Genomic DNA, 24,959 nt, shown 5'->3' on the forward strand with positions numbered 1-24,959 from the left:
AGGGATATGGGGGGAAAAGCAGGAATAGGGTACTGATTTTGGATGATCAGCCATGATCATATTGAATGGCGGTGCTGGCTCAAAGAGCTGAATGGCCTACACCTGCACCTATTTTCCATGTTTCTATTGGCAGATGGCAGAGTATTTAAACAAAGTCTGGAGACGATATTGGCATTTATGAGGAAAAGGAACATAGAAATGCAGGGATTAGAGGAATATGGATCATATGCAGGCAGATGAGATCAGTTTAACTTAGCACCATGTTCGGCACAACCATTGTGGGCCAAAGGGCGTGTTCCCGTGCTGTACGGTTCTTTGCTAACTCTATGTAACCTAAACTAAGATAGCAGAACTACTAAATTAGGTTCAATTATGACCTCTGGTGCTGTCTGGAGTTTGCACTTCGTCTGGAGTGGGCGTTCTGGTTCGTACATTCCAATAGTTTTGGTTTAGGTAGTCTTTTGGCCAATGGAAATTGCTCATTAAGTGTAGATGAGAAGCAAAATCTGGGAGAGTTGATGGGAATGCAAGGAGAATAAATTACAGGTAGAGCTGGCAGAGACACAATGGGCTGAAATAGTCTCCTCCATGGTAAGGAAATAGAAATAAAAGTTGATGGTAAAGATGCCATAATAAATGGATGTCTGATTTGTGACATATTTGAGTCCGTATAAAACAAAGGCTTCAACATATTTGTACAGGTGCACAACCTTTTATCCGAAAGCCTTGGGACCAGACACTTTTCGTAATTCAGAATTTGTCGGTCTTCGGAATGGAAATTTTTTTGCGTAGATTTTAATGGCTGGCTCAGTGGTAGAGTGTTCGGCTCATATCCGCAAGGTCGCGAGTTTGCGCCTTGATCCCGGCAGTTACTCGGTCACGAGTTTGAGTCTTCAATGTAGGTTTTTTTTTGCAGAATAAATGTTTGTATGAAATGCAGTGTAGGAGAGGTGTACTGACTGTGTGGGCAGAACTTTGGAAGTGATTGCCCACCAGTCTAAAAAGCCGCTGTGTCTCCCTGTCCCTGGGATAGCAGGGGGCGATCAAACAGCACAATAACCCCCTCCCCCTCCAACTCCAGAGGAATTCGCTCCCCGATGGGCCGCTACGGCGACAAGTGGCAGTTTGCCCACAGCCCGAGCTGCGCCACCCCAAGAACACCTTGCACACCATCAGCTTCTGCCCCTACGTTTTCCTCTGGAGTTGGAGCGGGGCTGGGCTGGAGTTGCTGCTGGTTGTGGGTCTCTGAGATCTCCGTGCTTGCAGTGGGCCTGGGGGTCGCTGTCCCGTTGGTCCTGACGTCTCCGGCCACCCCCCTGGACTGGAGCTGAGACTGGGAACTGTACCGCCCTTGCCCCCTCCCTCTGCAACTGCAAACAACCCCACTCTCCTGCAAGGGCGGTACAGTTCCCGGAGGATAGCAGGTGGCCGGAGACGTCAGGACCAACAGGAACCCGCTCCCCGATGGGCCCCTACGACGCCCCGAGCTGCGCCCCGTCATCCGCAACCCAGGTTCCTCTGTAGTTGGAGCGGGGCTGGGCTGGGCTGCTGCTGGCTGTGGGTCTCTGGGTTCTCCGTGCTTGCGGTGGGCCTGGTGGTCGACGTCCAATTGGTCCTGACGTCTCCGGTGACTGCACTGACCTGCAGCCATCGCCGACTTGAAGACAGTGCAAAGCCCCCGCGCCGGTGCAATGAGCGGGGAGCTGGAGAGGGGAGGGAAGGGGTCACACACATGGCCGGGGAGCAGAGGGGTGTAGGTGGGGTGAAACTGAAGGGAGCGACAATCTGCTGCTGCCTGCATGCTGAGTTAGAAAGTTCCCACGCAAGACTCACGATACACTGTGTATCGTGTCTACCGTGGGAACTTTTAACTCAGCGGGCAGACAGCAGCATATTGTCAATTATTAACCCTCCCGCGCAATATACCCTCACCTCTTTTATGGATGGGGATTTAGTTCCCCTTTCTTCGAGGACCGACCGGAGGTTCCGCTGTCACCTCTGCGGGCCGCCCTCGGTGAACGTCCTGTCTCCCTGTCCCTGGAATAGTAGGGGGCGATCAAACAGCACAATACCCCCCTCCCCATCCAACTCCAGAGGAATCCGCTCCCCGATGGGCCGCTACGGCGACGTGGCAGTTCGCCCACAGCCCGAGCTGCGCCACCCCAAGAACAAGACGTACCCCTTGCACACCATCAGCTTCTGCCCATACGGGGAGCGTGTTCTTCTGGAGTTGGAACGGGGCTGGGCTGGAGTTGCTGATCTGGGATCTCCGTGCTTGCAGTAGGCCTGGGGGTCGGTGTTCCGTTGGTCCTGACGTCTCCGGTGACTGCACTATGCTGCTAGCATCGCGGCGTGAAGACAGTACAAAGCCCCCGCGCCGGTGCAATGAGCGGGGAGCTGGAGAGGGGAGGGAAGGGGTCACACACATGGCCGGGAAGCAGAGGGGTGTAGGTGGGGTGAAACTGAAGGGAGCGACAATCTGCTGCTGCCTGCACGCTGAGTTAAAAAGTTACCACGCAAGACTCACGATACACTGTGTATCGTGAGTCTACCGTGGGAACTTTTTAACGCAGCTGGCAGGTAGCAGCATATTGTCAATTATTAACCCTCCCGCGCAATATACCCTCATCTTCTCTTTTATGAATGGGGATTTAGTTCCCCTTTCTTCGAGGACCGACCAGAGGTTCCGCTGTCACCTCTGCGGGCCGCCCTCGGTGAACGTTTTCAAGGACCTTTCTTCAAGGACCGAAAAAATGTCGCTATTCGGAGGTTTTCGTTATTTGGATCGTCGGATAAAAGGTTGTGCACCTGTACTATTCTTGAGCATGTAACATTATACAGTCAACTTTAAAGGAGTAACTTATCTTGACCCCAATTGTGTGAAGTATCAATGTAAATTTGTTGAATCAATTGTTCAAGAAACCTTGCGGTGGCATATATTTTTCTAAGCAATATAAAACCGACCAATCAGAATAATTAGTCATTATAATCTTCAAGTCGTAAGTATCCCCTTGGGATTGAGGCCAACTTGCTTCCACTCCAGTTCTGCAGCTTCTGATGAAGCGTTTGTGGGAACCACAGACACTTCCATCGATTGGCCTGGAGGTACCTGACGGGACAGGCGGCAAGTAGCTTCTGGAAGTATTGTGGTACACCCTGTTTATATTGCATTCTGCATATTCCTGACACACAGACTCAATGGCATCCTGAATACTCCTCCTCTCCTTTCAGCAGTTAGGAACAGAGATCCCAAAAGTGGGGAAATTGCAATTTATCCAAAGAAGCTCTAAGCAGCATAATGAGTCAAGTTGAGGTTATTGTCATGTCACCATTACAGTGATGAACAGGTATGATGAATGAGCAGTGCAACTTACAGCAAAACATGTTTATGTACTATCATAATTTTCCTGATAACTGTACAAAAGACATCACCAAAAAAGAGTTTGATCATTGAACATTAGTTAAAAATGTGGAGCTTTAACACAAACTGTTTTCATTTCTAAGTACATTGCTGTTGAATGTGCAGAGACTTGTTGCAAGACACTGTAGTTGTATAAGCTCACAATAATATCACAGCAAGTTATGATAAGCCTCGGGTAGAATGAGTCTAACAGACTTGACACATTCTGAAATGTCTACTCTTCTTAAAGGGCCTGTCCCACTTAGGCGATTTTTAGGCGACTGTCAGCGAAGTCACAGTCGTAGCGGGATGCCGAAAAAACTGCTTTTCTGGACCCACCCTACGACAATGTCTACAACAAGCTCCCACCTAGTCGATGCCAAGCTACGTCAACTGGCGACACAATTCCTTGTGACTTGGGACGTCCACACCAACGACAACCTTCGACCACACAGGCGACAACTTACGACAATCGAAGTTCACTTATGTCCACCCGCGACAAGATACGACAAGCTACAGCCCTTACGGCGACAACTGAAGACAGTTGGTCGCCGGTACCTGTCACCAGTTGACGTAGGTAGTCGCCAATGGAATTCACCGGTTAGCACCCGGCGTCAACCTACGATAGCACCTGCGACAGGAGAAGACCGGCAACGACAAGCCCACTGTCGCCGAAAGGTTTTGAACAGCATTTCAAAATAAATACCAAACAGGAGTTTTATTTCAAAATCAGATCAATTGGAAATATCCAAAAGGACGAAAGTAAACTAAACTGAATCTCTTTCCTTCCCATTTCTGACAAAGGATGCAGACCCAAATGGTTAAGTCTTGCTCTTCTACAGAGCACCTGCCATTATGTAATGTATAACTACTTTTCTAGCGCTGATCATGACAACCCCAATCGAAATAATGACAGCCAGAACAAAATCTGATCCACAATTAGAATCAATCCACATGTTAGACTGTGAAATTAAAGCATAACTGGTTTGAAACCAAAGCACAGTGAACAGACCAACCGTCAATGAATTCAGCCTCCTTCACAGGCAGCTGTTGTGAACCAGCTGTCCCTGCAGGTAGCTTTGTGGAACATAGAACAGTGCATCACCATTACATGCCCTAAGGCCTGTGCCAAACTTGCCAAGTCCAATCCTTATCTGCCTGCACATAATCGATATCCCTGCAGATCCATGTGTTTATTCAAAAGTTTCTGAAAAGCCACTATTGCATCTGCCTCCACCAACACACCCTGCCAGCACATTTCAGGCATTTACCATTCTATGTGCAAAAGCACTTGCCCTGCACATCATCTTTAAAGCTATGCCCTCTAGTATTCTGATATTTCCACCCTGAGAAATAACTTCTGACTGTCTACCCCATCTATGTCTCATCATTTTATATTCTTGAAGGTCTTCCCACAACCTGCAGAGAAAACAATCCAAATCCGTCCAACCTCTCCCTGTAGTTTATGCCCCTTAATCCAAAACTCATATGCCAAGTTGTTATTCATTGATTACAGCTCGGCATTTAATACAATCATCCCCTCCAAGGTGGTTATCAAAATCGCAGAACTGGGTCTATGTGCATCCCTCTGCAATTGAATCCTCGACTTCCTCATTCACAGACCAGTCAGTTCATATTGGTGGAAATCTGTCAGCCTCGATAACAATCAGCACGGGAGCTCCTCAAGGCTACGTGCTTAGCCCCCCGCTGTACTCACTCTATACTCATGACTGCGTAGCCGGTCATAGTGCGAACACCATCATCAAGTTCGCTGACGATACCACTGTTGTGGGGCGTATCACTGATGGGGACGAGTCAGAGTACAGAAGTGAGATCAACCGACTGACCAAATAGTGCCAGCACAATAACCTGGCCCTCGACATCAGCAAAACCAAGGAACTGATTGTGCACTTTGGAAGGGGGAGGATGGGGACCCACAGTCCCGTTTATATCAACGGGTCGATGGTGGAAAGGGTCAAGAGCTTCAAATTCCTGGGCGTGCATATCTCTGAAGATCTTTCCTGGTCCGAGAACACTGATGCAATCATAAAGAAAGCACATCAGAGCCTCTACTTCCTGAGAAGATTACGGAGAATCAGTATGTCAAGGAGGGCTCTCTCTAACTTCTACAGGTGCACAGTAGAGACCATGCTGACTGGTTGCATCGTGGCTTGGTTTAGAAACTTGAGCGCCCTGGAGCGGAAAAGACTATAAAAAGTAGTACACACTGCCCAGTCCATCATCGGCTCTGACCTCCTGTCCATCGAGGGGATCTATCACAGTCGCTGCTTCAAAAAGGCTGGCAGCATCATCAAGGACCCACACCATCCGGGCCAGCCACTCATGTCCCCACTACCTTCAGGTAGAAGGTACAGGAGCCTGAAGACTGCAACATCCAAGTTCAGTAACGGTTTCTTCCCCACAGCCATCAGGCTATTAAACTCGGCTTGGACACAACTCTGAACATTAATAGCTCATAAACTGTTTATTTGCACTTTATCTGGGAGATCATCTAGGCCAAGACGGATTGAGCGGCACTGGAGACACCCCGACTTTAACCCTCAATGCAAATCCTATATATGATGATACACTCTCTCTTGACTACACTCTAATTCACAGTTATGTTCAGATACTGTTTTCACCAAGAACATGCTGTGCACTACAGATTTTTGGTTCTTATTAATTCCCAAATGATTTTCCTTTTAAAAAGTCTGAATCTTTTACATCCTTTTTAGAATGCAATTAATCTGTGAGCAGGCATAGATTCAATGGGCCAAATGCCCCTCCTCTCCACAGCAAGGAAACATGAGGAATACCAGGAAGCACATAAGGAATCAATGGAAGTCCATCAATCGACTCAGGCACTTGAGATGTGTCAGCATTAAAATTAAAAGGCCCACATACATTGCAATATCCATAAAATAATTATGAAAAATATTCACAATACACAAGCTTGGGGGGAGAGGGGAGCGGGGGATGGGGGGGGGGAGCAGTGAGGGGGCTAGCTGGGGGGCCGGGGTGGAGGAATATGTAAAAATTTCACCGTTACCGCGTTGGGTTTCGGAGGAGATGTGAAAGAGAAACAGACTAACGAAGAGAGTTTTAACAGTTACTAGACCAAGGGAGACCCGTTGGATCCCGTCCCCTCAACGCGCGGGGGGGGGGGGGGGGGGGGGGGGGGGGGGCGGCGTCACACACACACACACCACCCCCCACACACCACACACGGGGGGGGGGAGGGGGTATGATGATTGATAAACATCTATTGACATGCTAATAACAACGCACTTGTCATCACCTCACTGCTTTACATACAACCATAACAAACATTTATGATAAGCTACGGGAAGCGGGGGAGGGGGCAGCAGCAGACGTTGAAGGGTGCAGCAGGGGGGGGCGGGAGATATAGGGGGCGGGGGGGGGGGGGGTGCACAGAGGGCAGAGGAGTGTTGGGGGCAGTAAGGTCAGTCATGGAGCACAGCGGAATGGTGGGGGAGGGTAGAGGAGTGGAGGGGGGGAAGAGGAGTGGAAGAGCAGTGGAGGAGGGGAAGAGGAGTGGAGGAGGGGAAGAGGCAGTGAGGGGTGAGGGGGCAGGGGAGTGGTGGTGAGGCGGCCAGTTCTCCAGACACGCCCACTCGCCGGGTCCGGGATTCTGATGAGGGAGGCGACCTGCGGAGGATAGGGGGCAACACGGCAACATGGGCGTCTCCGCGCTGCCCGCCCGTCCTGGACCCTCGACCCCGCCCCCACCCCACAAACGCCCCGATCGCCCCGCCATGGCGCGCCCCAGCCGAGCACACTCGCCTGCCCACGGTCTGGTTGGCCAGCTGCCGCATTCGGTTGAACTGCTTCTTCATGGTGCCTCCGTCCCGCGGCCCTCTGAGTTAAGCTGAGTTAGCGGCTGTACCCCGGCGTGCGCGCCGCCGTGCCCACCATGGCTCGGGGACCTCGAACCGTCTCCACGCTCGGCCTCGTCCGCCCCGCGCTCAACCGTCACAAACCCCGGCCGCCGGAAACTGCTGCGCGGCGCACTTCCGCTTCCAGGATCTGGGTGGAGAGTGGAATCAGAAGGTGTTTAACGTGCCCGGGGGTTGTTTGTTGGTGGTGGGGGAGACAGAGACATGTACAAAACGGCTGCAGTTGTACGGCAGTAGGACTGTACTTTCAGTATTGTCTTCGGTTTTGATCACACCGAGGGTTTTACCAGGACCAGTTTCTCTGCTTTATGACTGTTTATTGGCATGACGAAATTCCAAACATCCTTCCACCGCCTGTCACATCTTGATACAAGCAGTTACAAAGATCACTCCAACAGCAGTCATCAAAATGCAGTGTGCAGAGGCTGCTTCTTAAACACAGGGTGGTAGAGTTGCTGTCATGTAGTGACAAAAACCTGGTTTCTAACCCGATGCTGTCTGTACGGGGTTTGTATTTAAGATCCTATATCTCCCTGTGACCGTGTGGGTTTTCGTTCAGGTGCCCTGGTTTCCTCACACATTCCAAAGACGTGGAGGTTAATTGACGTATGTAAATTATCCCTAGCATGTAGGATGGAACTAGTGTTTGGGGTGATTGTTGGTTGGCGTGGACTCAGTGGCCGAAAGGCCCGTTTCCACACTATCTCTGATCTAAAGAAGTCCACTGAACACAGGAGATAATGAGTCTGAAACATCTGCAAGAGAAAGCTCTTTTACCAACCTACTCCTGTTGCACAACCCCACCACCCATTCTCCAACAATCAACTGGTTAATCAAGCCTTAACATGGTGTTCATAATTATACATATGCCTAAATTAGTACTCTGGCCATGTTCTTGAAAGCCAGTAAAATTCCAAGTCAGCTCACTGACTATTGTGAAATCCCAAGTGTGCTGTGTCTGGCTCATGAGGTGCCCCATTTAGCATGTTTCCATGGAACTTTCCATGGCTTTGGTTCCTCGGCTCCTTTAAACTTACTTGCTTCATTGGAAAACCTGCTATTCGACTGTGTAACATCCAGAAAAATTGAATGAATCTATGTTGGAGTATTAATAGTGAACAACATCCAATAGTCCAGATAACCTCCAGTCTTGGGCCCACAGCTCCCAGCCGCCAATAGTCTCCAGTGTGATGGATTATCAGAATTTTACTGGATCTCCCAATTTCTTTATTATGGCAGATCAATGCATGACTGGACACAACCACCTATATTCATTCTGTTTGTTTAGAAAATAAGAGGTTTCATTTTGCTCTGTAATTTACACCCTTCAATTGCCAAATATGAGCATATTTCAATTCATCTATTCCCATCTTAAATACAGCAGTAATTCATCCAAAAGGGCAACACAGTGGCGCAGCAGTGGAGTTGCTGTCTTACGGCGCCAGGGACCTGGGTTCGATCCCAACTACGGATGCTATCTGTACAAAGATTGTACATTCTCCATATGACCACATGGGTTTCCTCCAGGTACACCAGTTTATTCCCACATTCCAAAGACGTGCAAGCGTGTGGGTTAATCAGCTTCTGTAAGTTGTTCCGAGTGTGTAGAACTGCTGTACATGATTTCTGGGCAGCACGGACTCGGTGGGTCAAAAGGTCTGTTTACACACTATCTCTAAACTAAAATATCTTCCTATGTAAATATACTACTTATCTATGGTATTTCCTTGGACTATTCCCAGTCAGATTAATCACATTTGTTGTTCTTCCAAAACTAGACATTAAATATTTGTTGCTCACTTGAAAAACAAAGACAGCAGAAGACCTGGAATTGTGCCAGATGTAGCACATTTTGTAAGTTGTGCTATATTTCTAAGTGTATTAAATTCATATACTGGGGATTAATATAACTAGAGATAAAAATAAATAAAAGACAATTCATAATTATTCCCTATAGTTTTATTGGATTTATTGCAAAATGAGAGATGGATGTTATTATACCCAGAATTTTATGCTTCTTATTTATTAAAACAGATTGAGGCATTTAATTGTGGGTAAATTGGGCTAATTGGATTGAGCTTTCTAATAAATATTGGGGAAATTTTGATGATAACTTTGAGAACTCTATATAAACATTATTCAAACACTTATTGAGCAGTCATCTGCAATATTCCACAATAATTGTCTTTCCTGCCATCTAATGGCAGTAAATGTCACCGAAACATACTTAGAAGTATAACAACCACGTGGAAGTTCTGACCAAACCTCTTATTGCTATTGGGAATGTAGACACAAGAAACTGCAGATGCTGGACATGCAGCATTTGTGGAGGCAAAGGAATAATCAATGTTTCAGTTTGAAACCCTTCATCAGGACAGAGCTGGTAGAGGGGAGTTAGCCAGTATAGAGAAGGGTGAGGCACGAGCTGGCAGGGGTTAGGCAGGACTTGATGAGGCATCAGTTAATGGGCAGATGGAGAGGGGTGGTTCGTAGGCAAGGGTTGATGAGTGATAGGTAGAGACAGAAAATGATATAGAATAAAAATAGTAGGGAGATCCTGGTGGGAATGCAGATGGTGGAGATAGAGACAGGGCAGAAGGTGATAAGTGGAGACACAAATGTCTGTAGATACTGGAAGCTGAGAGGTTAGGAAGGAGATAAGTGGAATCAGATATGGGGGGAGTGGGCAACTTAAACCAGTTGGAAGAGAATGAAATGGTATGGGGTGTTGAGAGAACCTGGCTGCATCAGAAGAGAGAAAATAGGTTTTGTGGGTTTTCTGTAATTGGAAAATTCGATAATCGTGCCATTGGGTTGCAAAGGCAGAATGAGGGGTTATGTAAGGCTAGTTGCGATATGTGAACCCAGGGTAGAGTTTAGAGTAGACTTATTGTTACCAGCTCTGGTTCTCTTGCAGCCATGTCTCTGTAATTCCCACATCATACTTGCCAATTTCTAACTGAGCCTCAAGCTCATCCACTTTATTTTGTATACTTTGCGCATTAATATACAACATTTTAACTTTGGTATTCACCTCCTCTCTCACAACGGTCACTATTGGCCCTGACCTTACTCTCTTATCCCTTCTCAAACTATCCTTCCCGTTAATTCGGGATTCTTTGGTAACTTTTCCTGTACTCACTTACCCTTTAACTCCATCTTTATACTCCCAATTTGTCAACCTTTCCCCCCCGCTATTTAGTTTAAACCCACATTTGTAGCACTAGCAAACCTGCCTGCCAGAATGGTGTAACCCATCCCTTTTTACAGGTCACCCCCACCCCAGAAAAGATCCAGTGGTCTCTAAATCTGAATCCTTGCTCCCTGCACCATCCCTCCAGCCACACATTCAGATCCCCTATCTTCCTGTTCCTGCCCTCACTAGCAAATATCCTATAGCAGAGCAAGATGGCCTACTCTCACGCAAACGCGTAGTACGGTCATGGGCAGATTTATGGGTGATTATAGGAACCATTTTAGCTGTAGGATCTTTGCTCACTAGCACGAGGTACTGGAAGCAACCCAGAGATAACCACCCTAGAAGTTCTGCTTTTCAAGCTTCTTCCCAAATCTATAAACTCACGTTGCAGAACCTTCCCGACGTCGTTTGTGCCCACCTGCACAACTACTACCGGCTTTTCACCTTCCCTCTCGAGGATGTTCTGAATTCGGTTCATAACATCTTAAACTCTGGCACCAGGGAGGCAACAGACCATCCTCGAGTTTCGCCTGCCGCCACAGAATCTCTTGTTCGCAGCCCGGACAATGGAGTCACCCACTACTATAGCTGTGCCCGACGTAGGTCCTGGTCCTTGTCCTGGTTATTGCCAGTGCGACCAGGTCGGGACTTGGTGTGCCTAGAGATCCGTTTCCATGCGGGATCTCCAATCGGTAAACCTCCAGCAGATAGACACAAAAACCTCAAGTTACGGGTCAGACTATCTTTGGGTCAGACAGCATCTCTGGAGGTAAGGAATATGTGACGTTTCGGGTCGAGACCCTTCTTCAGACTGAGAGTCAGGGGAAATTGAAACGAGAGATGCAGGGATATAGAACAAATGAATGAAAGACACAACATACTGGAGTAACTCAACGTGACAGGCAGCATCTCTGAAGAAAAGGAATGAGTGACGTTTCGGATCGTGGCCCTTTTTCAGACGCGAAAAGTCACCCATTCCTTCACTCCCGAGATGCTGCCTGTTCCGCTGACTTACAATTGCATTTTGTGTCTATCTTCGGCGTAAACCAGCTTTTTCCTACACACATGAAATTCATGATGAATGAAACACATGTAAACAGTAACGATCTCTTTGGTAACGATGACCACCTCCGGCCCCGCCCCCACAGCATGCACCACCCAATCCGCCTGCCCCATCATTAGCACCAATGGGAAGCGGCGCTGGGGCGATGTGGGAGGTAGCCCGGTGACGTCGACGGGAATGGTAGGTGATGCTCCAGTGCCGAACCGAGTACAGGGGGTTATGGAGAAGAGGGTCTACAGCCTTACTCAGCGCAGAGGCCTCGGGCATACCGTCCGAATTACCAGGAAGGTGTTATGAGTGTTGGCTTGCCCCAGCTTTCCTGTCCCCCCCCCCCCCGATACCTCGCTACAGCGTGCAGCAGTACCTCGCCTCCAGCAGTGCAAGAGCAGCATCCGTCCCCAATCCCTCTCGCAGCTTGCAGCAGCAGTGCTCTCCCCCCCCCCCCCCCCCCCCCCCAAAAAAATACCCCTCTCTCCTGCAGCTTGCACCAGCAGTGGCCCCCCAACCCCTATCTCCAGCAGCTTGCACCAGTATGTTTCCCAACCCCTTTCTCCCAGCAGCTTGGTGACTTAGTCCCTGGGACTAATTTACCGTTGTGTTGTGTCTTTTTATGTTTCCAAAATGTAAATACTGGTTCTGTTGTTCTGTACAATCCGCAGGCATTGCCACTTTCATTTCACTGCACATCTTGTATGTGTATGTGACAAATAAAGTTGACTTTCACTTTGATGCACCAGCAGGTTTCCCAACCCCTCCCAACAGCTTGCACCAGCAGGTTTCCCAATCCCGCTCTCCCCGCTGCTTGCACCAGCAGTGCTCCCCCAACCCCTCTCTCCCAGCAACTTGCACCAGTGTTCCACCCCCAATCCCCTCTCCCAGCAGCTTGCACCAGCATTGTTCTTCCCCACCCCGCACTTCCTTCTCCCAGCAGCGTACACCAGCATTGTTCTTCCCCTCCAACTCCCTCTCTCCCAGCAACTTGCACCAGCATTGTTATTGCCCCACCCCAACCCCTCTCTCCCAGCAGCTTATGGAAGTAGTGCCTTCTTGCAATTGCTCACCACCAAACCTGCAGAAGCACCAAACCACAGCAACATGTACTATCGGAACAGATGCAACATGTTCATACATTATTTGCAAGCATGGGTGTTAAATCATACGACTGACAAAACAATTTACCGAATGGCATGATTATTAATTTAAAGATTAAAAAAATAGCAATTTAGGTACTTCAATGCATTTAATTACTTTCAATTAAATTTGAAGAAAAATCATTGTTGAACAGAACAAAGCTAACAAAATCAAAAATGTGATTGTATTTTGCAAATTCTTAGAAATTTTGGTTAAGAAGTTAATGTTGGTCTGGATACTGGGGGAAAACCTGCCTTCTCTTTGTATTGGTGAATACATTTCTGGAAGGAAACAATCAGCTCAAAATAATATTTGTTGAATATTTTCTGCCTCCACAGAGTAAACTTCAAATGGCAACCAACCACTCCTACACAGCGTCAGATGATACAGCAGACGAAGCTGTTCGGTCCACGTGTGAGGATGCAACTATTTGTAAAAGGTAGGAACGGTAGTGCTGCAGATAGACTGGGACAGTCTGATAACAGAGTAGAATTTAGTGTATTGTCCAACATTAATGTATGGGTACAAAAAGATGGAGTAACTCAGCGGGACAGGCAACATCCCTGGAGAGAAGGAATGGATGACGTTTCGGATTGTGACCTTTCTTCAGACTGGTTAGGGATAAGAGAAAAGAGAAATATAGATGATGATGTAGAGAGATAAAGAACAATGCATGAAAGATATGCATAAAAGTAACGATGATAGCAGAAACAGGCCATTGTTTAGCTGTTTGTTGGGTGAAAACGAGAAGCTAGTGAGACTTGGGTGATAGGTGGGATAGAAATTTGAAGAATTAAAGCACCCCATTGGCAGCAACTAACTGGTCCACTGGAAGTGTGGGAGCCAATTCTGACAATAAAGTGTAGTGGAAGAAAAAAAATTGGAAAGATAAAGAGAAAAATCAACTCATCTAAATTAACATAAACCTATTGCTGTTTTATTCAAGTTTGAAATAGATTTAAATTCAAACATGGAATGCAGACATGTACACTATAGCCATTTGATTCCCAGAGTTGACTATACTTTCTATAAGGACTTGTTCCTTTTTCTATTAATTTTCATAATCCCATTTTCCACATAACTACATTGTATATGTTTCTTAACAAAGGAAACCACTCAGTGCTTATTTGTTGTGAGACGGCTCCATCACCATCACCGAGGGTCCACCGATCCAGGCAAGCTGCGCCTGCCGACTTCTCCGTGGCCTCCTGGGAGGTGTCCTGGTTTTCAACTCTTGTAAAATGCAGAATCTGCTGTCTTACCTGCTCCCAATTTACCATGCGTCCCAAATACATTCAATGTGCAACAGCAATTTGTGCAAGAAGGAACTGCAGATGCTGGTTTAAAACAAAGATAGACGCAAAAATTGGCAGCAATTACCTCAGTTGACCCGTGATAATATACTATTATCAATGTGACGTGCAGGTAGTATTTTTAGCCTGCAGTAACAATAATAAAATTTCAGTGATTTTAAGACCTTTGTTTTTGAAATTTCGTTGAAAAAATATTTTGTTATTGTGAGTCTGAAACTTTAGCCTCTAGTGCTCTTTTCCCCATGGACACAATTGTTTTTATAACACAATTTCCTATAACGCAGTAGATCTACCAAAATTGAGACCTGGACTTGATACCGTTTATACAGCGCCCTCCATAATGTTTGGGACAAAGACCCATCATTTATTTATTTATTTGCCTCTACTCCACAATTTGAGATTTGTAATAGAAAAAATCGCATGTGGTTAAAGTGCACATTGTCAGGTTTTAATAAAGGCCATTTTTATACATTTTGGTTTCATGTTTCAGACAAAAATATATCCATGATCTTTTAACACAAAATTTTGAATGCACATCTAAACTGCATTGAAGACATTTTCATGTAGGTAATTATAAAACTTCTATAATAAGTACAATGTTTCTGGTCACGATAAAACCCTAATGAACTGTTGTTCATTGCTCTGTAAATAAAGTGGTGGATGAGTTTTAATGCAAGTTCCTGATTGTTCTACTTGGAGGGGATTTTCCCATTGATATTTCTCCCTTCTGTTTGTCAGATTTGCAGTGAGTATGAACTACTGGAAGGATCCTTATATACAGTACTTCACAAAGCAACCAAATGAAAGGAAAGCACCTGAAATAAACAGAGGTAGGTCACTGCATCATTGCTCCGATTTGATTAGGGGAGATGTGTGCCTGGTTGTATGGATCCGATTACGTCAAGGATTGTCGTGTCGTGTGTATGTGTCTCTGATTGCATCATAGTAATTATGCTTCTCATTGAGTTGGGTCACATTTATATTGCACTAAGCCAAGTTGGCACCACATAGCTTGATAGCATGCTTATGTTGCATTTTGTTTGGCATTCTTACTTTGCATTTCGTCACACATGCTTGTGCTGCATTTTGTTGCCCATGCTCACGATGCTTATCATCGGGCATGATGTGAAACATAGAAACATAGAAATTAGGTGCAGGAGTAGGCCATTCGGCCCTTCGAGCCTGCACCGCCATTCAATATGATCATGGCTGATCATCCAACTCAGTATCCCGTAACCTGCCTTCTCTCCATACCCCCTGATCCCCTTAGCCACAAGGGCCACATCTAACTCCCTCTTAAATATAGCCAATGAACTGGCCTCAACTACCCTCTGTGGCAGAGAGTTCTGTGAAAATGAGCCTCAATGCCCCAATCCTCAAAGGATTTTTGTCGCAATGTGTCAGGGATATTATCTCATTCGTTGTACATGTTGGCACAAATGATATAGGCAAGGAAAGGAATGAGGTACTGCAAAATAGGTATAAGGAGATAGGTAGAGGGTAAAAAGCACGACAGTTTTGTATGTGGGAGAGCGTGTCTCACGAAACTGTTTGAGTTCTTTGAAGATAGACACAAAGTGCTGGAGTAACTCAGCAGGTCAGGCAGCATCTCTGGAGAAAAACATGGGTGATGTTTCAGGTCAGGACCTTTCCTTAAGAGTTTTTTTAAGATATGACCAAAAAGGTTGATGAGGGCAGAGCTGTAGACGTTGTATAAATGGATTCAGCAAAGCATTTGACAAGGTTCCACACAGTGCACTACTCTGGAAGGTTCAAGTTCAAGTTTGCGTTTATTGTCACAACCAACTAAGGTACAGTGAAATTGAGTTGCCATACAGCCATACGAAGGGAAAAGGACACAATACACACATAAAATAAAATTTAACATAAACATCCACCACAGTGGAATCAACATTCCTCACGTTGATGGAAGGCAATAAAGTTCAGGCATCTTCCTCTTTGTTCACCATTGTCGGGGTCTTGATCCCTCCGCAATTGCCATTGCCAACGGTCCGATGTCCAGGCCCTTTTGTCGGGATGATCGAAACTCCGGTGTCGGGACGCCTTGGAACACTTGGAGCATGGAACTCCCGAGTTGGCCACTTCTTACTGGAGAGCGCAGGCGTCACGGTTTTAAAATCCACAGGCCTTGCGGTCGGAGCTCTTCTTCTGGCGATCCTTGGCAAAGGCTGTTGGCGAGGGGGCCATTGGGGGTGCCACCCAGTGGAGATTAGGCCACATTTAGAGTATGGTGATTAGTTTTCTTCACTCTGTTACAGGAGATATGTAGTTAAGCTGGAAAAGGGTATGGACAAGATTTACGAAGATGTTGCTAGGACTCGAGGGCCTGAGCTATAGGGAGAGGATGAGCAGTGATCTTATAGAAGTTTACAAGATCATGAGAATAATAAATAGGGTAAATGCACAGAGTTTTAGCCAGGGGAATCAAGAACGAAGGTGAGGTGGGAAAGATTTAATAGGGTCAACTTTTTTTGCACAAAAGTTGTAAGTATATGAAATGAGCTGACAGATGAGATAATTGAGGCAGGAACCATCACACAATTTAAAAAACATCTGAACAGGTATTTGGATAGGAGAGGTTTAGAAGGATATGGGCCAAATGCAGGCAGGTGAGAGTAGTGTAGATGAGACGGGTTGGTGAGAGTGGGCAATTTGGACCGAAGGGCCCTCTTTCGATGTTATATGACAGCATGGAAACAGACCATTTGGTCCAACCAGTCCTTGCTGACTTAGATGCCTCATCCAAGCTGGTTCCATTTACCCTCACATGATCCATATTCCTCTAAACCTTTCCTATCCATGTTCCTGTCCAAATGTCTTTTAAATGTTGTTATTGTACCTGCCTCAGCTAATTCCTCTGGAAGCTCATTCCATTCATCTGCCAGCCTCTGTGATAAGGTTGACCCTCAGGTTCCTATTATATTTTCCCCTCTCTTTAAAACTATGCCCTCTAGTTCTTGAATCCCCTACCCTGGGAAAATAAAAACTATGCATTCACCATTTCTGCTCTCCTTATGATTTTATATACCTCTATAAGCTCCATGAAATAAAGTCCTAGCCTGCCCAACCATTCCCAATAAGTTGCGTCCTCAAGTCCTGGCAGCATCCTCATAATTCTTCTCTGCACTCTTTCCATCTTAATGACAACCTTACTATAGTAGAGAGAAGAAAACTGAACACTATATTCTATGTGCGGCCTTCCCAATGTGTTGTGCAACTGTAGCTGTAGTCTGCGTGTTTGCTTCTTATTGTATAGGTGAGTATCTTGTTGAGGAGCAGGGGTTTATTGTGTAAAAGATCCTGTGTTGTGCTGTTGTTGCATTGGGAGTGGTTGCATTGCAACACATTGGCGCACATATTGCTTTGGGGTGTAAGTGTTTCTGCTTCCTTGTGGAGCCTTCGCTTCATGTTGTGCCATGTAGTGTTGGAATATGCTCAGGTTGCGTTTGCGTCGGGTTTTGTTGATTGCAGCTGTGCCAGGATGCCTTGGAGCACAGTATAATTGCACAATGCCGTTGTGTCATGTCGAGAAACGTGTGTGTTTGCGTTGGGGTGCATGTATTATTGTGTCGGGGTACGATTGCATCATGTTGCTTTAGTGATTGTGTCTCTGCTTGTGCCGTTGCATTTGCATGATACATTGGGGTATGCTTCTGTCGTGTTACATCACGGTGTCAGGTGGCCTTGAGGGCATTTGTGCCAAGTTGTGTTGCAACATGTTTATTCCCGTTGCATCTGGGTGCACTGCTTTTGTTGGGTTGCATTGGAGTGTGGTTGCATCTGGGAATATCTTGGTTGCATTGAGTTTGTGTCTTGGTGGAATTGCATGACAAGTGTTTTAGTTGGGATGTGTTCAGGCCCATTTGCATTGGTAAGTGTTTGTGTCTGGATGTGTCGTGTTGCTTTTGTCAGTTATGTCAGAGCACGATTGTGTTTGGGGTGCATTTGCAATGGGTTGCACCAGGTGCATTCGGGTCTAATTGTGTCGCTGCACCTTTGGGTTGAGGGGCATATTTGCATAAAGTTGCATCATGAAGTGTTTGAATGAGGGCGCTGATCTATCGGGTTACGGCAGTTCTCAATATGTTCAGGTAATGTCAGGACCCATGTGCAATGGAGTAATATAGGATTCTTGCAGCAAAGAAGTCCGGAGATAGATCGACCATTATCATCTTGAACAAGGGAGCAGGGACAAGGAGCTGAATGGTCTCTCCTGTTTCTATTTCTCAGTTGCTTGTCTTCTCCTGTTACATGTTACGCTGAGGAATGACCCCCCCAGAATGTTGATGGTGGAGAACTTGATTGGATTTTTTTTGGATAATCTGCTGTCTTGCCCAAATGGCTTACTTTAATCTGTGAACCTGAGTGGTGACTATCAGCCACAATTTGAACATGGAACGTTGCACGATAATAGCTGAATTTTTCTTTGCCTGCATTCACTGTAGGAGAACCACTCGATTTACTCTGTCTCTCGTTAATTTGAACTGCCACTTCACTAGATAGATCTTCTATCTATACATAACGAAAGCTCTGATCTTGTGCTCTTCGGGTTTGCGTGGTTTTTCTATTTGTGCAAAAATGGTACATGATAGTGCTACAAATATTCGCCTCCTTACTCACAATTCTTCTGTGCTGCAATTGCAACAAGTTTTGTTCCAATCTATGGTATATTTTAAAAGTTATTAAGGTTTAAAAATCGTAAAAACCGCGCATGTGCAGATTGGTCTCTTCTCCTGTCAGTCAGCGCCACGCAGAGTAGTCTCCTCTCCTGTTAGTCAATGCCAACGACCGGAACGGCGACGCCCCCTTCCTGCACCATCGCCGCACTGATTGGCCGCGTCAGCTGTCACTCACCAGCGGCACCCGCCTCGCTTGGCGATAGCCACAGCCTATCGGCCAGAGGGGACATCCACAGCCGCCATGGCCCACAGCTGCCAGAGTACACTGCACTCAAGCCAAGGCAGGCCACAGCCTCGGGCTCTCCCTCTGAGGCCTGGGCGCTGCTGGCTCTGGGCACGCAAGGAGAGAAAGGAGCGGCAACCTCGCAATCCTGGGGAGCTGAGAAGGGAGTGTGGGGGGATCGAGGGAGAGGAGGGGGTAGGGAGGGAGGGTGGGAAAGTGGTGGAGGTGAGGAAGGATAGTAGGGGGATAGGATGAGGTGATTGGGGCAGGTGGGATAGGAGGGGGTAGGTAGGGGAGAGGAGTTATGGAGAGAGGGAGGGAGTGACTGAGGGTAGGGGAAAGGGGGGAGGGAGAGGTGAGGGAGGGATTGAGGTAGGGAAGGAGGAGGGGAAAGAAGAGGGCGTGCTTGGGGATGAAGGAAAATGAGTCGCGCCTGCGCAGATGGGGGCTATGGGTGAGTAGTGAAATATTGCGTTGGGGAACTGGTTGCGTTGGGGAACCTGGCCTCCCATGTGACAGGGACCCAATGGGTCCCACTTAGTCTAGTTTAACATTAAACATACATTGGTTGTTTAGTTTAGAAATACAACGCGGAAACAGCCCATTCGGCCCACCGGGTCAGCGCTGACCAGCGATCCCCGAATATTAACACTATCCTATACACACTAGGGACAATTTTTATATTTACCAAGTCAATTAACGTACATACCTGTACGTCTTTGGTGTGTGGGAGGAAACCAAAGATCTCCGAGAAAACCCATGCAGGTCACAGGGAGAATGTACAAACTCTGTACAGACAGCACCCGTAGTCGGGATCGAACCCGTGTCTCTGCCGCTGCACATGCTGTAATGCAGTAACTCTACCGCTGCGCCACCATGCCGCCCTATTAATCTTCTAAGCCAGGGAGTAAGATTCTAACTTGTATTTGAAGATGTTGTTTTTCTTTTCAGGATATTATGCCCGTGTAAAGGCAGTGAATTTATTGCTGGATGCTTTTATAAAGAAAACCAACTGTAATTGTCAAGTTATAAATCTAGGCGCTGGTTTGGACACAACATTTTGGAGGCTGAAGGTATTATTGGCTTGTTTATAATCTGAGTAAATATATATTTTGGTACTTATATTAGTCAAAGCTGTATAGTTTCTAAGGTTGAACTGGTCTTTCAAACCACAGATAATTCAATGCTAATTGCTCTTAAGAATTAGGACATGTCGCGTTTGAATACAACCTGCAACAATGATACACTACCAGATTATTTCAATATGCAGATAGACTGGGAAATCAGGTTGGTTCTGGATCCCAAGAGAAGGAATTTGTTGAGTGCCTACAAGATGGTTTCTTGGAGCAGCTTGGAGTTGTGCCTACTAGGGAAAAGGCAATTGTGGATTTTATATTGTGTAACAAACCAGATGTGATTTGGGAGCTTAAGGGAAAAGAACCTCTAGGAGGTAGTGACCAGAGTGTGTTAAAATTTAACCTGAGAGGGAGAAGATGAAATCTGATATATCAGTATTACTGTTGAGTAAAGATGACTGCAGAGGCATGAGGAAGGAGCTGGCTAAAGTTGATTGGAAAGGGACCCTAGCAGGAATGACTGTGGAGCAGCAATGGCAGGATTTTCTGGGAACAATTCATAAGATGCAGGATCTTTTTATCCCAAAGAGGAAGAAAGATGCTAATGGGCCTGTCCCACTTACGCGACTTTTTTGGCGGCTGCCGGCACCCGTCATAGGTCGTTGCAGGTTGAAAATTTTCAATGTTGAAAATTCAGCGGCGACCAGAAAGACGCTACGCCTCTTTGGGCGACTGAGGAGACTACTCGTAACCATACAGGCGACATGTCGTGGGGTGAAGCCTGTATGGTCGTGAGTAGTCGCCCAAAGAGTCGTGCCTTGTACTGGTCGTCGCTGGATTTTCAACATGTTGAAATTTTTCGGTGACCTGCACCTACCTATGACGGGTGCCAGCAAGTCACCAGAAAATTTGCGTAAGTGGGACAGGTCCATTTGGGGAGTATGAGGGGATTATGGCTGACGAGGGAAGTCAAAGACACCACAAAACTAAAGGAGAAGACATATAATATTGCAAAGAGTAGTGGGTAGCTAGAGGATTTGGAAGCTTTTAAAAAAGCAAAAGAAAGTAACTACAGGGAGAAAAATAGAAATAAGAAGGTAAGCTAGCCAATAATATAAAAGAGGCTAGCAAAGTATCTTCAGATATATATAAGAAGTGAGACAAGAGTGGATATTGAACTACTGGAAAATGACACTGGGGAAGTGATAATGGGGAAAAATAAATGGCAGAGAAATTGAATACGTTTTTTGCGTTGGTCTTCATAGTGGAAGACATCAACAACATGGCTGAAATTCAAGAGATTCAGGGGCAGAAGTTAGTCAGGGGGCAGAGTGGCTATTACTTAAGGAGGTGCTTGGGAAGCTGAAAAAAATTAAAGTGGATAAGTCATCTGGACCTGATGGCCTATCTCCCAGGTTTCGGAAAGAGGTAGTTTTAGAGATTGTGGAGGCATTAGTGGGGATCTTTCAAGAATCACCAGAGTCAGGAGTGGTTCTAGGGGATTGGAAAATTGCAAATATTACTCCACTGTTCAAGATGGGAGCAAAACTAGACGGGAAACTATAGGCCAGTTAGCCTGACTATAGGTCAGTTAGCCTGGTTGGTAAGATTTTAGAGTCCATTATAAAGGATGAGGTTTCTGAGTACTTAGAAGAAACTTGATAAAATAGGCTGAGGTCAGCATGGTTTTGATAAGGGGAGATCTTGCCTGGCGAATCTGTTGGAATCTTTGAGGAAGTAAATAGCAGGATGGACAGTCAGTGGATGTTGTTTTCCTGGATTTTTAGAAGGCCTTTGATAAGGTGCCACGTGTGAGGCTGCTAACAAAGACGAGAACCCATGGTATTAGAGGGAAGATACCAGCATAGATAGAAGATTGGCTGAATGACAAAGACGGTAAAAAGTGTGAATAAAGGGCGCTTTTTCTAGTTGGCTGCCAGTGCCTAGCGGTGTTCCGCAGGGTTTGGTGCTGGGATTGATACTCTTCACATGGTATATCAATGATTTGGATGAGGGAATTGAAGGATCTGTGGCCAGGTTTGTGGATGATACAAAGATATGTGGTGGGACAGGCAGTGTAGAGATGGCAGGGACTCTACAGAAGGACTTAGACAGGTTTGGAAAGTGGGCAAAGCAATGCAGATGGAATACAGTGTAACAAAGTATGGACTCATGAGTTTTGGTAGTGGGAATAAAGGCACAGACTATTTTCTAAATGGGGAGAGAATTCAGAAATCGGAGATGCAAGGAAATTTGGGAGTGCTGGCGCAGGATTCCCAAAAGTTAATTTGCAAGCGCAATATTAGTACAGGTGCACAACCTTTTATCCGGTGTTCCGGAAACCGAAAAACTGTGAAAACCGGCCATTTTTTCCAGATGTCGTCTGCGCACCAAAGCTCGCGTTTGGTGCCAAACTTGACCCGAAACGACCCACGGTCAACCCAGGTCTGTACTACTGTAGCGGTTGCCTCCTCCCCGGAGACCGGGGAGACACTTAAACATCTGTAAATCATTGCTTAAATGTTAGTCAGTTAGTTTGGAGGGCTTTTATGTGAAGGGGGGGGTGAAGGGGTAAACTTTAATTCTTAGTCCCCTACCTGGTCGGAGAGGCGGGGAGCAGTCAATGCCTTACCGGGTCGCCGTGCAGTAAGCTCCGCAGCGCTGTGGCCGGTGGGACAGCGGGCGGCGCCAGTTGTAGCTCCGACCCCGGCAACTCTACCCCTGGCTGCGAGGCACTCTAAATCCAGCGCGGCCCGCGGCCCGCGGCCCGCGGCCGGACGCCCCAGCTCCGCGAATGTCGGGAGTCGGCGGCGTCGCAGCGCTGGGATACCAGCGGGGAGCGGGCAATGCCTCACCGGGTCGCCGTGCGGCAAGCTCCGGAGCGCTGTGGCCGCCGACCCAACGTTCGCGGAGCGTCGCTGGATTTGGAGCCTCGCAGCCAGGGGTAGAGTTGCCGGGGTCGGAGCTCCAACCGGCGCCGCCCGCGGCCGGACGAAGCCCCCAGCTCCGCGAGGTTGGGAGTCGCCGACCAGGTTGGGGACTAAGAATTAAAGTTTCCCCCTTCACCCCTACTCCACCACCACCACCACATAAAATCCCTCCAAACTAACTGACTAACATTTATGCAATGATTCTCCGGGGAGGAGGCAGCTGCTCCAGACTTTTCAAGCAGCCCGCGCTACCTACCTAATCTACGCTAAAAATCTTCCATTCGGAAATCCGAAAATGTCCGAAATCCGACAAGTGTCTGGTCCCAAGGCTTTCGGATAAAAGGTTGTGCACCTGTATTTATTTTGAGAGGACGTCAAAGGTTGATTAATCTGTAGAATTCATTGCCACAGATGGCTGTGGAGGCCGTCATTGGGTATTTTTAAAATGGAGATTAGTAATTCTTGATTAGTGAGGGCGTTAAAGGTTGTTGGGGAAAAGGCAGGTGAATGGGCTTGAGAAGGATAGATGGATCAGCCATGATTGAATGGCAGAGTACACTCGATAGACCAGAGATGCTGCCTGACCCACTCCAGCACTTTGTGTCCATCTTCAGTATCCCAGCAGCAGTAGTTGGTTTCTACCTCTCTAAACACATCTGGAATAAATGAATGAAGGATATGCATATCTTTCATTCATTTGTTCTATATCACCCACTATATCTCTCATTTCCTTTTGCCCTGACTTGCAGTCTGAAGAAGGGTCTCAATCCGAAACATCACCTATTCCTTTTCTCCAGAGATGCTGTCTGACTCGCTGAGTTACTCCAGCTTTTTGTGTGTATCTTCTATTCAAATTACTTCCAGTGTTAAATTTGTATTAATCTTTTTTTAACCTCAGGATCAAAATATGCTTCCAAAAAAATACTTTGAAGTTGACTTTCCAATGATTGCCATGAGAAAATTGCACTTGATAAAGTAAGTTCATTTAATTAAATTACCAACTTCATTTCCAATTTCAGTTCCCTCCACGAGCAGGTCATACAGTAATTGAACAGTATAACAATATAATGTATCATAGATTGATGCAAAGACCCTTTTTTCTCAAGATAGAGAATGAGAAATTATAATGCTGTTTCGACAAACTTGTCTTACTATTATAACACATTCCCGCAGAAGTGGCACTGTAATTGCTGCTGATGGAGAGAGGGACCAACTCTCGACGATAATATCTTTTGATATTGAACAAGGAAATATATTCCAAGTATTGTGAATAAACACATATTTTTCTTAAATAAGTGCCATTGGAACCAGCTCTGCCTGGGAGATAAAGCTATTTGCAACAAGCCAAGCTAAAAAACATTTGAGACTCTCAACATTGTTTCCTGCATTAATTCATTGTTTCTTAATGTTATCAATAGGCTTAATTCAACACTTTGTAAAATAAATGTTTTCCACCTTTCCCAAATTTGCCAAGATGCTGTTTTAGCCTTTCATACATCCGTTATAACTACCTATAATTACCCCATGTACTAATAAGTAAGGAATATTCTTATTAGAGCATTGAACAGTACAGCACAAGAACAGGACTCTCAACCCACAATGTCTATATCAAACATGATGCCAAGATTAACTAAACTCGTCTGCCTGCATGTGATCAAGATCCTCCGTTCGCTACATATCCATGTGCTTATCTAAAAACCTCTTAAATGCCACTATCCTTTCTGCCTCCACCACCAACCAAGTCAGTGTATTCCAGGCATCCACCACCCTCTGTGTAAAAATAAAACTTGCCCTGCACATTTTCTTTAAACCTTGCCCCTATCACCTTGTAGCTATACCCTTAATTATTTAACCATTTCCACCTAAGGAAAAAGGTTCTGACTGTCTACCCTATCTATGCCTCTCAAAATGTTATATACTTCTCCCAGATCTTCCCTCAAGCTCTGATGCTCCAGGGAATACAATCCAACTCTGTCCAACCTCTTCTTGTAGTTAATACCCCCTAAT

The 24,959-nt window shown here is 46.2% G+C and overlaps 2 protein-coding genes across 9 annotated transcripts in view; one reads left to right on the plus strand and one right to left on the minus strand.

Annotated features, from left to right (window-relative positions):
* LOC129706858 (rho GTPase-activating protein 17-like) overlaps positions 1-7,437 on the minus strand; it is an 82,066-nt gene extending 74,629 nt beyond the window's left edge. For 2 of the 6 annotated variants that reach the window (XM_055651429.1, XM_055651435.1), the window contains exon 1: positions 7,205-7,435. In XM_055651429.1, coding sequence (XP_055507404.1) covers positions 7,205-7,257 — 53 coding nt within the window. In that variant the 5' untranslated portion in view covers positions 7,258-7,435. Of the gene's footprint in view, positions 1-7,204 lie in introns of all 6 variants that reach the window. The other 4 variants (XM_055651432.1, XM_055651433.1, XM_055651431.1 and 1 more) reach the window with 3 other exon arrangements.
* Positions 7,438-11,621: 4,184 nt separating this feature from the next.
* The window catches only part of lcmt1 (leucine carboxyl methyltransferase 1), a 28,923-nt gene continuing 15,585 nt past the window's right edge, over positions 11,622-24,959 (plus strand). For 2 of the 3 annotated variants that reach the window (XM_055651437.1, XM_055651436.1), the window contains exons 1-5: positions 11,622-11,867; positions 13,049-13,149; positions 14,762-14,853; positions 19,898-20,019; positions 23,851-23,927. In XM_055651437.1, the coding sequence (XP_055507412.1) occupies positions 11,637-11,867; positions 13,049-13,149; positions 14,762-14,853; positions 19,898-20,019; positions 23,851-23,927 (623 nt within the window). In that variant the 5' untranslated portion in view covers positions 11,622-11,636. The remainder of the gene's footprint in view (positions 11,868-13,048; positions 13,150-14,761; positions 14,854-19,897; positions 20,020-23,850; positions 23,928-24,959) is intronic. The other variant, XM_055651438.1, reaches the window with a different exon arrangement.

This window comes from Leucoraja erinacea, chromosome 20, assembly GCF_028641065.1.
Source record: "Leucoraja erinacea ecotype New England chromosome 20, Leri_hhj_1, whole genome shotgun sequence".
NCBI classification, from domain to species: domain Eukaryota; kingdom Metazoa; phylum Chordata; class Chondrichthyes; order Rajiformes; family Rajidae; genus Leucoraja; species Leucoraja erinaceus.